The following is a 13,759-nucleotide window of genomic DNA, read 5'->3' on the forward strand; positions in this document are numbered from 1 at the left end:
TTGCCAGCTACTCTTCTGGTTTAGAGTGCACACACCCGTTTTCCAGGCTGTTTTAGGGCCACAAAATGGCCACAAAACAGGCATGCGCAGCAACCAGCTGGTCTTCGGGTTTCCGCCATTCCAGCGCACGAGTGCATGCCCACACATTCAGGTTTGGGCACTCGGTGCTGAAAAGCTTCACCATCACTGCGCTAGACCATTGGAGACAAAAGGCCGCCCAGTCTCCTCTTCAAAGCCTCCAGTGATGGAGCCCCACACAACGACTGGAGGGAAGCTATTTCACTGGTTAATTGTCCTCACTGTCAGGAAATTTCTCTTTTGTTCTAGGCTGCTTCTCCCCTTGGTTAGTTTCCAGAAGGGATTGGCACACAATTTACCTGTTGTTTACAATATGGAAGCTTCCACGGAAAATTAAAAAGGCCACTGGCTTACTTGCTCTTAAAAGACAACTAAATTCTTCAAAGTTGGTCTACCTGTGATGGTCTCTGTCCTGGCTACATCCTTTTGGGATGGGAAGCAGCCACCAATTACACTTTTGGGAAACAGCAGGGAGAACAGGCGTCATGAGGGCGATTCCTACCTTGCTACTCGGAGTAGAGTACACAGGCCGTTGGTTTGTTATATTCCTGTTTTCACTGAATTCCAATAACATCTGATCTACTGCCATAAACGGCTTCCTGATTCTATTGGGATTTATCCATGCTAGGCTTCCTTGCCTAAGTAAGTCGAGTTTTAATTTATCTAACAGAGAAAAGTGGTTTTCCTCTATATTGGGGTGATCTATGGTAGACAGGTAAAGCAACAGGGATGTCTTACATTACATCTCCTGCTTCTCTTTTTTTCCTGCTGTCAGCTCAGACAAATGTTTTCTTAAGTTTCTACGAGGCTTCAGAGAAAAGAAAGACAAACGGGAGCCATACAAAGCTGAGTTGAGATACTCTCTTCTGCTGGAGCTGATTCTCTTCTGATTCTGATTTATTTGCACTCGCAGGTGAAGGGTTGCATTTCTCCAACATTCCCTCTGTAAAAACCACAGACAGAAAGGAAACAAGACCATCCCAGATGATAGAAAGCCAACTTCATTTTCCATTTCACTTTTTATTCTGCTTGGGACCATTTGATTTTGTTTCATATCTAACAATACCGCAATCACAGCAGCTGCATGAAACTATTTGAGGACTCTCTTGTGCCGCTTGGCGAGATGGAATTCAGAGTGTGAATGTGTGATCGAAAAAGCCAGAGAGTGTGATTGCAATCCATTTTAATATACCTTCTATCAGTGTAGCTTTTGGATCTGCCTTAGGGAAAGTGGGAAGTGAAATGCCGCATAGCTATTCCTGGAAGCCCATCTTTCTGAGTTCTTCGGGGCTTGGAGATGTTTAAATCTTCAATGCTGGGCTGTCAATAATTTGATGGTTTCCCCTCCAAAAAAATCCAATTGTGCTACAATATTCTCTTCATACAAGGTTTCTAGTTTTTTTTTTAAATCCACACAAATCATTTCTTTTACTGCCAACATTTTTAACCATCTGTTTGTCCTGCACCATCTTTAGGAATGCTATGCAATGCTGAGGACTGTGGGCACTGAAGGATTACATCATTTAAGTTCAAGTATTAGCTGAAAAAATATTAACCCATTATTTTTTGCAGTAAAGCATGAACAACAGAATGGAATAACAGAACTGGAAGGGGTCCTGGAGGTCTTCTAGCCTAACCCCTCCTTAAGCAGGAGACCCCATGCTATTTCAGACAAGTCTCTGTCCTGCCTCTTCTTGAAAACCTCCAGTGACGGAGCACCCACAATTTCTTTCTTTCTTTCAAGCCCTAAGAAAAAAAGAGAGAAGGATGGGAAAGGTCTGGGGGTTTGTCTGAAGCGAAGAGGGCTGAGGTGGGAATTCTAACATCTTCCTCTCGGGACAAAAAAGGGCCCTTGAAAGAAAGGCTGTGACGAGGAAGGCTTATTACAAGCAAAAAATATTTTTAAAAGCCAAGTTGGTCCCATTGGTGATGTTTTCAAAGCTTGGAGGCCTCTGGATCTCTCTCTCCCTCTCCCTCTCCTTCTCTGCCTCCCACGTGGCCTGACTTTATATTTTTGTGAGACTTGCCAATGCGGTTTTGTGTCTTCCTGGGGAGTTTTCTCGTGCGAAACACATTTTGCATCTTCACAGCCTTCGCCAGGAACAAGTTCCCCTCCCAAGAGCATGTCAGATAACAGCCCCTTCCACCCAAGGAGAGTCTGGAGATAAGGGGAGATGTTTATGCAAAGGAGAGAGTGATTCTTCTTTGCTCCCTGCAGAAGCCTGGAAGGCAGGGACCCATTTCCCCACGGCCCCTTGCCAAGTCGGGACGAAAACAAAGAAAGTTATCACGGGAGGAATTTGGTCAAGGCTCCAGGAAAACACAGATGGGACTATAAGGTTCTTCCCAATACTTTCAGAGATGTTGAGGGTGTTTGCTGGGTGTTTATTAATAACCTGAATAAAAACTAAGTGGAGGAAAAATGGTTTAATATTACATTTCTCTTCCAACGTTGTTGTTGGTCTCTTTTCACAGTATTTTTTAAATACTTTCTGAAATATCCCAGCCTAACACGCACACAATTTCTCCAAGCTGACCATGACAAAAGAGGGATTACAGGTTCTCCTTGTTTAGTGACTACAATTGGGACAGGCAACCTGGTCACTAGGAAAAGCAGTCACCTAGTGAAGCTACGACTGTGCTTATGATCTCACTTCAGCTTTCTTTTGTTCTGCAGTTCTGCAAAGGTTGTATATGCAAGGACTGGTCACCAACTTACTTCTTTGTCACCATTGTAACTGCAAGCGGCCACTAAATGAAGCATTCACTGTACTGTGAACTTCCACGAAGGGGCCGTTAGTCAAGATGTACAGAATGTGGATATCTGTCCATCTCCTTCCCTTATTAAAATCCCAGGCAAAGGACATGGGATGGAATTACTGATAGGCCTCCATATTTGGCTGAGAGGCTCCGTTTGACCTCTATTTGTTCAAAGGAAAAATCATGTTCTTTGTCAATGCATCCCATGCAGGATACTAAGGAACAAAGCGTCCTGCTCCGTTCCAGATTTGAAAATGCCCACAGCAACACGAGGTATGAAACCCTTGCCAAATGTATGAATGCTACCCTCCCAATGCAAAGAGTAATTTTCCCATGCCTTGAAATAAGAGCATTTATTTCCAGCCTGTGGAGATTCACATATCTACAGATAATGAAGCGATCAGCTTTGCTACAAAGTGGCTGTGAATAGGCTGTTTATTGTTGAGATTTTGCCGGAGGAAATGTGCTTTGGCACCCAATGGACTCTGATGATGAGAAACAAAATGGTTGGTCCTTGCTGCTCTCTTGGTGGTTGTTTTGCAGACATTTCATTACCCAACTAGGTAACTCCATCAGTGGTACAAAGAGTGGGATGGGGACTCTTTTTAACTCTACTCCCTTATGTCACTGAAGATGTTACCTAGTTGAGTCATGAAACGTCTGCAAGGAAACCACCAAGCTCAGAAACCATCAAGGCCCCTTCATATCAACCCTGAGCTACAAACATTCTCTTCTATTGGACCATTTTGCCAAAAGAAATGCAGACCCATCATTATTAGAGAGGTTAATTATTCATCACCTCTCCTTAAGTGTCATTTCTGCTGACTATATTACAGTAGCTTTTCTAAGTAGTCTCTACCAGAATGGATGCATTGCTCACTGGGAATACTGGGAAATGGAATCCAAACTGGGAGGACACCAGTTTAAGAAGACGTCATTAATTCTAGTATTCTAGAAGCCAAGAGGAAGTGGAGTCTATCAATTCAAAAGCCTCTATTTACCTCTGCAATAAGCTCATTTATCTTTAACCAGATTATTTAAACTATAATCAGAAACTTTCCCCAACCGTTCTAATTGCTTTGCTGTCTCATTTCCAGAATTGCGGTCTTCTGTTTGGAAGATGGTAGCCAAGCCAAAGTTAATAAGGAAAAATTGCCAAATCAGACCTGAACTTTCTATCCACTTTGTGAAATGATTATGTTGCACTGCTATTGAATCAATCACCACAAATAATAACAGCCACAAGGGAGCTGAATGTGACCATCAGTGCTCACCACAGAACATAATAAATGGAACATGAGAATCCTGCAGAAAAATAAATAGAGCATCTTTGAAGATAATTTTGATTATGGAAAGGGCGAGTCTAACATGGAAATAAGATATCGTTTTACATCTAGATCTCTTAATACCAGTTTAGGCTTAGAGTAGGAGCTGGTTCCTTCAAAATGGAGCTTTAAAGAAGGTCCAAATCTAATGGAATCTCATCATCATCCCTAGCAAAACCCAAGAAAATCTTTCCCACTCCAATGATAATTCTCCCAATTAAGTTAGGAAATATTCCCCATGAACACAGATAAATTCCACATTGGTCTCAATTCATGTAAAACCCGGCTGAACAAACCAATTGCAGAAGATTGGAGAGCGTCCCCAACTCCTGAATTTTGGGGCCAGCTGCCAAGAAGAAGAAGAAGAAGAAGAAAAAAAGTATTAGCTTTTGTAATCAATCAGTTTTTGTAAGTGTTGTATTTCAAGACACCATGGAAGAAAGTCAACTTCTGGGGTTGTCACTTTTCCATAGTCTCGCTTCCTGTAGCTTCCAATCTAAGTGATTTTGAGAAAATACAGGATCTCAATGCTGAAAAATGGCCTGTTTTGTGTTGTGAGCAATGTTGAAGTTTAGTTGGCTTCAGCATGTAAGATAACAGAATAATTTCCCTGCAGTCCCTCATAAAATGGAATGGTTCATTATTTGCTTATCAGTGACTACAATCTACTGGGTTAGGGAACTGTACAGAACTTTTTATACATTTTCTCATCAACATTGTGTAGTTACTAGAAGGAGTTTCTTGAAGGGGGAAAGTTTGAACATTTTGGGTAGCTCCTCTGTTTTCCAAACTTGTCATGTTTGGATTTTGCAACTGTGGTGAATGTTGATTTATACAACATGTCACAGTTTGCAAACATTGAAATAAACAATTTTCCATTTGACATAATGTAACTTATTCGTGAATAAAATATACCAACTTCCAATATTGGTTTCTTTCCACCATTTTACATGAACATTTGGAAATCAAAGCGCATTAAAACTGACTTACGTAGAAGGCACTAATCTACGAATGAAACGCGCCCTGTAGATTTACTCCCTTCTACACATTGTTTGGCTTGCATTACTTTGAAGTTTTTGAAGTATTTAATTTTCTGTCAACTTTATTCAAAAGTTTTGCTTGGATAGAAGTTCTGCGGTGATATTTTATAGTGGTTTAGTTGTACATTATTTACACTAACAAAGCATTTGGTTCATTTGCTTGGAAAGTAGCTGCCTTTTGAAAATGACGTTCTTTGAATTCTGTGTGCTATTTTGACATGAGTCCTCTCAGGCATCCTTTGCACAGATCTGGATTTAGGGGTTTAATGAAGGTATTGCAACAGGCTGTAACTGTCCATTGCATTCGAAAGGAAGATCTACTCCATTCAGGTAAACGTAGGACCCAGGAAATGTGGAGGGCCAGTTTACTGTAAATCTGCGATCGGAAACAGACCTATCAAGGCAGAGGCCTTCGAGCTGAGTAATGCAGAGACATCTGGCTACTGTTAAATAAGTGCAGGGCTTCCTTTTCAGAAAGTTGTCAAGACAAACGCTCAAATTCCAGATATTTGCGAATTGAAGAGGGGAGGAGAAGGGCAGCCATTCCAAACTCTGAGAATTTGGATTGCAAGAAGTTTACCTTCGTGCAAGTTCCAGGGCTACTTCAAATATTTGGAGTTGAGGTCTCAGGTTAAAAGAGGCTCAAGAGCCACGCCTGGCAAACCACACATTCCATCCGAATGAAGGAGCAGGCCCCGAGGGGAAGGGCTCAGCAGGGGCCTGGTGGAGTCAGAATCACGGCTGGACCCTCTGGAAGAAGCCTGGCTGCACACAGGTTGCTTGGGTGATGCGTTGCAGGGAAAAATAGAACGGGCTTTTGGCAGTGAACAGGTGAAACTCGAAAAATTAGAATATTGAGCAAAAGTTCATTTATTTCAGTAATGAAACTTAAAAGGTGAAACTAACATATGAGCTAAGACTCATTCCATGCAAAGCAAGATAGTTCAAGCCATGATTTGTCATAATTGTGATGATTATGGCTTACAGCTCATGAAAACACCAAATCCACCATCTCAGAAAATTACAATATTGTGAAAAGGTGCCATATTCTAGGCTCAAAGTGTCCCACTCTAATCAGCTAATTAAGCCATAACACCTGTAAAGGGTTCCTGGGCCTTTAAATCGTCTCTCCGTCTGGTTCAGTAAGAATCACAATCCTGGGAAAGACTGCTGACCTGACAGTTGTGCAGAAAACCATCCTTGGCACCCTCCATAAGGAGGGAAAGCCTCAAAAGGTAACTGCAAAAGAAGTTGGATGTCCCCAAAGTGCTGTATCAAAGCACATTAATAGAAAGTTATGTGGAAGGGAAAAGTGTGGAAGAAAAAGGTGCACAAGTAGCAGGGATGACCGCAGCCTGGAGAGGAATGTCAGGAAAAGGCCATTCAAAAGTGTTGGGGACTTTCACAAGGAGTGGACTGAGGCTGGAGTCAGTGCATCAAGAGCCACCACACACAGACGGATCCTGGACATGGGCTTCAAATGTCGCATTCCTCTTGTCAAGCCGCTCCTGAACAACAAACAACGTCAGAAGCGTCTTACCTGGGCTAAAGAAAAACAGACCGGGTCTGTTGCTCAGTGGTCCAAAGTCCTCTTTTCTGATGAGAGCAACTTTTGAATGTCATTTGGAAACCAAGGACCCAGAGTATGGAGGAAGAATGGAGAGGCACACACTGCAAGATGCTTGAAGTCCAGTGTGAAGTTTCCACAGTCTGTGTTGATTTGAGGAGCCATGTCATCTGCTGATGTTGGTCCACTGTGCTTCCTTAAGTCCAGGGTCAACGCAGCCGTCTATCAGGAGATTTTGGAGCACTTCATGCTTCCTTCCGCAGTCGAGCTTTATGGGGATGCTGACTTCATTTTCCAGCAGGACTTGGCACCTGCCCACACTGCCCAAAGCACCAAAACCTGGTTCAATGACCGTGGGATTACTGTGCTTGAGCTATTTGAAAAAATAGCAAGCTCTTATGCAACATGGTGCAAAAATGCCAATAACCCATTAAAGAAAATACATGAAAACACCGAATATTGTCCAATCTCAGTAAGCGTGGGTGAAAACCAGTCTCTTGGGTTTTCTGGATTCTGATGAAATTTGGAGATGGCCACCTGAAGCCTGGCAAGGTCTTGGGGGAGAAGACTGAAATCTCTTGAAATGTGACGCTGTTACAAAAATGTTGGCGCAACCATCTCCATAGATATGTGAATGGAATGGGAAAAAGGGAATGGAGGAGAGGAGAAGAGAGGAGAAGAGAAGAGGCCAAGTATGACTGGACACACACAAGGCATCACCTTGTGGTACACCTGCGCACACTCTTTTTAAAATTGAATTGGAGAGGAGACAGGCTGTTCCTACCAAAGAACATGAATAACATTTATAATCCCTGTCATTAAGAAGAAAATAAGGCATTGGCTACCTGGCCGTGCTCAAGAGCTCCTTTCTGCTTTTGGAAGAAGGTCTTCTCCAGGCCTGAAGGAAGGAAGCGAACGAACGACCTGAAGCACTCATTCCCCCCCCAAAAAAACCCTCTTTGAGTGTGTGTCATGTGAGTATGTGAGTAGCTGACAGTGGGTTGAAGATGAGGTGGGATGCTAATCCTGAGCTGCTGTCTCTAAGCTCCATGGACTTCTCCAAGGAGGTCTGAAAGGATACTTAAATGGATCTGACAGAGATTGAGCTTCTGAAGAGCTGAGATTTTATTTTATGAGAATCCCAGATTGTATGTAAAACTGTCCTCCCGGGAAGCATAGGTGCCAACTTATGGAAATCAGAGAGGGAGGGAGGGAGGGAGTAGGGTGGTTTATGGGGGCATAAACTCTCCAATCCTTTTGGCTTCATCGTGAAGGAACATCTAGAGAGAAGGACAGTTCCAGGGTTCAAAGCTCTTTATGACTTCTCCTTCCAAGAAGCCTGAATCAGAGAAAAGAATTTCTGATGAAGCCTGCAGGATGTCACAGCTTGCTTTGAAAATACCAGATGTTTGGGGTCCTTCAACCTCTCTGTGCTTTATGTCCATCACCACTCCCTATCATATCTCACTTTCTCTGTCTTCCCTGCTAATTGAGCAGAAAAATAATCAAAACTCCTTAAGCTCTTTTCCATTTATCTCAATTCCCTGGCCTGCGTCTCTCTTCTTCTGAAATGGGACACGTCTCCTGCTCAGATGCACCTCAACTGACATGGCTTTTCCAGAGAAATTACCCCAGAAATAACTGCAAGGAGGCAAACATGTTTTTCCAAAATTCAAAGATTTAACACTCTGCAACACCTCCTCCTTTGTGATTAGTAGTCTTTTATACTTCGTAGGAACTTGTAGCATCTGCAAATTTACATTATGTTTTGGCAAACAGAATGTATCTGTCATTTACCAGCAACAACTAATTGTAATCATCAAACATAAGAGCCCAATTTCTTCAGTTGAACTGTGTAGTTCCAGATCAGTCAATTGGAAACTAATAATATATTTTATGAATTGTCCAATTTGGAACTGAACTTCATTTTGGGAGTTTGTGCATCCCGAGAAAATGAATATTCCAGCCGTCTGAACTTTGGAACCAGCTTATAACTTTCTTTTTTCAGGGTCTGTGAAAATGTGGCAATACCTAGTGCAAATACGGTCAATTTATCTCACACCCCTGTTTTTATTTATTTATCCTTGGTGAAGTGGTGGGTGTATCATTGATTTGTGGTCGTCATAAGTATTTTGAGCTTCTAAAATATAATGCGTAGCCTTCGAACTATTTACCCTTCTGCCAAAGTAATTTCCAAGCTCTGTTTGCTAAAAAGATGATCTTTTATTTCTCTTTACAGACCTCTGTTGTATTAACTAAGGAAAGACAAGTTTTCGGCAACATGAACAGAAAGCACAATTGTGAAGGCATGAAGAGGGCGAGAATTTCCAAGCCACAAGTTCTATGTCTCCTTCTATTTTGGGGGATTCTGCTCTTCTCGGCTGAGGGGACATCAAAGCACCATGTTCCAAGACTGAAACTGTCTTACAAAGGTAAGGGAGGTGTTTTTTTAATGGCCCCCGTTTACTCTTCTTAGGCTTTTCAATGTAATGTATGTTTATTTAGCCGAACATAACAGAATAACAAGAGTTGGAAGGGATCTCGGAGATCTTCTAGTCCAACCGCCTGCACAAGCAGGAGGCCCTATGCAATTTGAGACAAGTGACTGTCCAGTCTCTTCTTAAAAGCCTCCAGTGATGGAGCGGCCACAACCTCTGGTGGCAAGCTGTTCCACTGGTTAATTCTCCTCACTGTTAGGAAGTTTCTCCTTCGTTCTAGGTTGCTTCTCTCCTTGGTTACTTTCCATCCGTTGCTTTTTGTCTTGAATCTGGGTAAGGCTAGTAATTTTAAATTAGGTTAGTTCAATCAATTTATATTAATTTACACATTTTACACTTACAGATTTATTTGATGATGATGTTATCCGTTCAGTTGTGTCCAGCTCTTGGCAATTCTAGAGCCAGCCTCTTCACATCTCCTAGTGGATTTATTTGTAGCTGTGTAAATGTTATTTTTATACTTTATGCTGGTCAACAACCAAAGTTTTATTGAGTAAAATATGGCATAGAACAAGTGCCATTAGATCCAATATGGTTGGGATTCGTGGTGTTTGTTCTGGCAGCCAGTTTCCTATGGTATTTTTCAGGATATGTACGAGATAATTTATCTTATTAAATAAAAGCAAGCAACACAAGTGTCATCAGACTTTCTGAAAATGGAATTTACTTGGCCAAACAAAACTTTTCAAAACAAACCTTTATTTGGTTTTGTTTAGGTTGAGTAGAAATATCTGGCAATAGAATTGAAGATTTGTGAAACTGGTTTTAGGAGTCCTTCGCTGATAATGTCACAATAAAACATCATTAAAAATCAACGCTGCTAAGAAAATAACTTAGAATATTGCATAAAAGTGGTTTAATATAAAAGCTACAAACATAGGAAATGATATGAGACCTTTCCTTGTGGGTGGCATGAAAGGATCTCAAATTCTTGAAGTCCCTTTATGCTTTTGGCACTGAATAAGGAGACCTTAAGAGAGGGGCTTTCTTTGGAGAATGGGATGCAGCCCTGATGCATTCCTGAAGTTCTCCAGTGAGGCCCGTGGCTGAATTAATAAAGCATTTTCCAGTTTTCAGCCAACATGATTACCCACTGCTGGTCTTCATGTGGTGGGGTGAATCTGCAGTCTTCCTAGTCAAAGAAGCATTCCCCCCACTCAGTTGAGAGAACTGAATTGTTCTGAAGAAAGTCAAAAGTTTTGGTGAAACATGTCTCCACCAACACAACTTCCAGAGGCTGGAAGAAAGTCCCAGTTATAAGCTTGGAGAAGTGATGCCAGAGGGACTCAGCCTAAGTGGATAATAAGTACATTTTGTGATGCTTTTTCTCCCGGTTTTAGATGCTAAATATGGATGGCCATGTTTCTAACAGTCTTCTGCATTTCCTCTCTGTTAATTATCCCTTCCACCGTCCTGCAGCCCAGCCTTCCCACAGTGACATCAGGGTGGCTTATGCAGCAGCTGAACTAAGAATAACCTTTCAGAACTGACCCCTCTCAGTTTCGTGACAGTGTAAACAGTTATGAACTTGCCCAGTTTTTGCTTTTTGGGAATCACAAGAGGGTCTCCGTTGGAAGCGGGAGGGAGGGACAGGGAAGCCAATATTTCTCCAAAAGATACGGCACCGTAATTCCCCAGGGGACTTGGCTGAGTCCCAGGAGATGAGATAGGAGGGAGAAAGAGAGGGAGGCGGTGGAGACAGGGTGCCTTCTCTCCTTCTTCTCCCCACCGCTGTCTTTCCTTTCACCAGGAATGCCTGGCTCCACTTGACCCACTGCTTTCCTGGACAACTTGGCAAGGATGGCCAGGAAGCAACTTGTATCATATGATATGATATACATGGAATTTCCTGTCCGACTGAAAGGGAGAACCGAGAAATAAAAAAAACAGAAGGATAAGGTGGAAAGTTGGATTCTGTAACAAGATGGCAGCGGCCAGTGGCAACTTTCAATCCAGCTGATTAGTCAAAAGTCCAATTACAGAAAAACAAATATATACCCTGGCCTGGGATACTAGCTGGCTGTACTTCAGACTTATGTATTTGCTCTGTTTCCCTGAGAAGGAGTGGACTTTCTAAGTGCCACCTTGGAGACCCATTGGAGGTACAGGTTCAATACAGCCAGGAGGGCAAAAGTAATGCCTCAAAGCCCAGGCTGATTTTAGGGAATTGGTTGCTAAGCAGAGGGATGGCATGGGGGGAAAACTGTCCTTGTGCCTAGTTGTTCTGGAGTGCAATGCTCTATAGCATTGTTTTGAGGGTAGGAGTTGAAACAATTTATGTCCAGGATGTGAGGGGTCTGTAAATATTTTCCACTTTTTGACTCGTGCAGTGTGCAGGTCCTCAATGGAAGGCAGATGGGGAGCCATTGTTTTTTCTGCAGTTCTGATTATCCTCTGAAGTCAGTGTCTGTCTTGTTGGGTTGCAGAGCCAAACCAGACAGTTATGGAGGTTCAGAGGACAGACTCAATCATTCCTCTGTGGAACTGAATCAGCAGCTTTTGGGCAGTTTTGAGCTTCCTGAGTTGGTGCAGAAAGAACGTTCTTCGTTGTGCTTCTTTGATGACGTTTTGGATGTTAGGTGTCCATTTTAAGTCTTGAGATATGACAGAACCTAGAACTTGAAGGTCTCTACTGCTGATACTGTGTTGTCTAGTATTGCGAAAGTTGGTCGTATAAGAGGGTTTCTCCTAAAATCTACTATCATTTCTACAGTTTTGAGTGTGTTTAGTTCAAGATGACATTAAATCAAGGTCAATTTGTGGAATGTGGCTCTTGGATGCCATCAAGACTCAAGCGCACCCTTCAGACGGGGAGGCAAATGTGCAGTCACATTCAGATGTTGGCTTAACTCCGTCATGATCTCTTTCTTCTATTTCCCTCCAGATTAGCTTCTCCTTAACATGGTGAAGTCTCCTTCCTTTCTGGATTGATTCATAAAATTAGTTAAGAGCCCAGCTTCAAATATAATTATCCCGACTCACAGTATCTTTTTAGCATCTCTGCCGTTCTTTTCTGGCAGCTGATGAATTGTAAGGCCATCAGTTTTCAGAAAATCCAGGCTTGTCCTTTAAAACAAATGTATAAGTGAAAGAGATTATGAATTATGCAGGCATAGGGGTAAATCATACTGTAATCTCTAAGATTGGCCTGTGAGGAATGCCAACGCTCTTCCCAACAGGCAGCACTCAATGGGATTTGCCAGGGACATAAAAGGTTTCCTTTCTTCTTTGATAGCCCCAGAGCTTCCATTCCAATTAATTTTGGGTATTTTCCCCAAGGGCTCAACGTGCTGATCGCTTTAGCAATGAAGCTAGAAATCTAACAGAGTTGTAAAAGATGGGGAGCAGAGATTGACTGTTACGAATTAAAGCCCGTTTGCCTCATTTCCAGTTAAGAGAGATAACAAAGCAGTGGTGAAATCAAATTTTTTTTTTGCCACTGCTTCTGTGGGCGTGGCTTGGTGGTGGGTCATGTGACTGGGTGGGTGTGGCCAACTTTTTTTCACTTTTTAAAGCATTTTTCCCCCCTGCCGGTTCAGCTGAATAGGCAGGAAAAGTGCTTTAAAAGGGAGGAAAAAAAAGCTTCCGAGGAGTGTGTGGATCAGCTGTGAGCTGGGAGATCATTGAAAGCTTCCTCCCCGACTTTTCAAAGCATTTTTTCCTGCCTATTCGCCCAAACTGGAAGGTAAAAAATGCTTTAAAAGGCGGGGGAAAAGCTTCCTACGATCGCCTGGCCCACAGCTGAGCCGCACAATCCTTGGAAGCTTTTTTTGTTTTACTACCGGTTCTCAGAGCCATCGACAACCGTCCCTATCGCCCGAACTGAGCCGAACCGGGAGGATTTCATGCCTGTAGCAGAGGCGGAATCAGATCCCTGACTGATCGCTGCCCACTTAAGACCAAATGGGGGGGGGCATTTAGCCATTTTCTGCTTCCTTTGTTCTTTTGCACAGTTGGGGGTCCTGTGGTGGCGTTTGGCTCTTGGGCTGCTCCTTCCCTCCTGTCCTTGGGACGCTCGGAGGAGACCCAAGTGGGGGAGGCTCCCAGTGACTGTTTCTTGGCACTCGCCTCTGACAAGGCCTGCTGTCTTTTGGAATGAACTCGTCTTTCAATCAACTCCTCTGTCCTCTCCATGCAGCAGACCCACACAAGGCCCATCTTTCTCCAGAGCATCGATGGCCACACAGTCAGCCTTGGCACCATGCGCTGAGGGTCAGACGTATATCATACGAGCCAGGGTTTGTACAGGCACATGCTTTCTGCCCTGTGCTGCAGAAGGACCAGAGGAACAATCGCAGAAGAATAACAGAGCTGGAAGGGACCTTGGAGATCTTCTAGTCCACCCCATCCTCAAGTGGGAGGCCCTGTATTATTTCAGACAAATAGTTGTCCATTCTCTTCTTAAAAACCAGTGTTGGAGTAGCTATAAGTTCTGGTGGCCAGCTGTTCCACTGGTTAATTGTCCTCACTGTCAGGACATTTCTCCTTGGT

The 13,759-nt window shown here is 42.9% G+C and overlaps 1 protein-coding gene across 5 annotated transcripts in view; it reads left to right on the plus strand.

Annotated features, from left to right (window-relative positions):
* SEMA3D (semaphorin 3D) overlaps positions 1 to 13,759 on the plus strand; it is a 119,115-nt gene that overhangs the window by 34,326 nt on the left and 71,030 nt on the right. For all 5 annotated transcript variants that reach the window (XM_081957239.1, XM_081957242.1, XM_081957240.1 and 2 more), the window contains exon 2: positions 9,010 to 9,202. In XM_081957239.1, the coding sequence (XP_081813365.1) occupies positions 9,010 to 9,202 (193 nt within the window). The remainder of the gene's footprint in view (positions 1 to 9,009; positions 9,203 to 13,759) is intronic.

The sequence above is a fragment of the Natrix helvetica genome, assembly GCF_964273705.1.
Source record: "Natrix helvetica genome assembly, chromosome: 6".
Taxonomy (NCBI): domain Eukaryota; kingdom Metazoa; phylum Chordata; class Lepidosauria; order Squamata; family Natricidae; genus Natrix; species Natrix helvetica.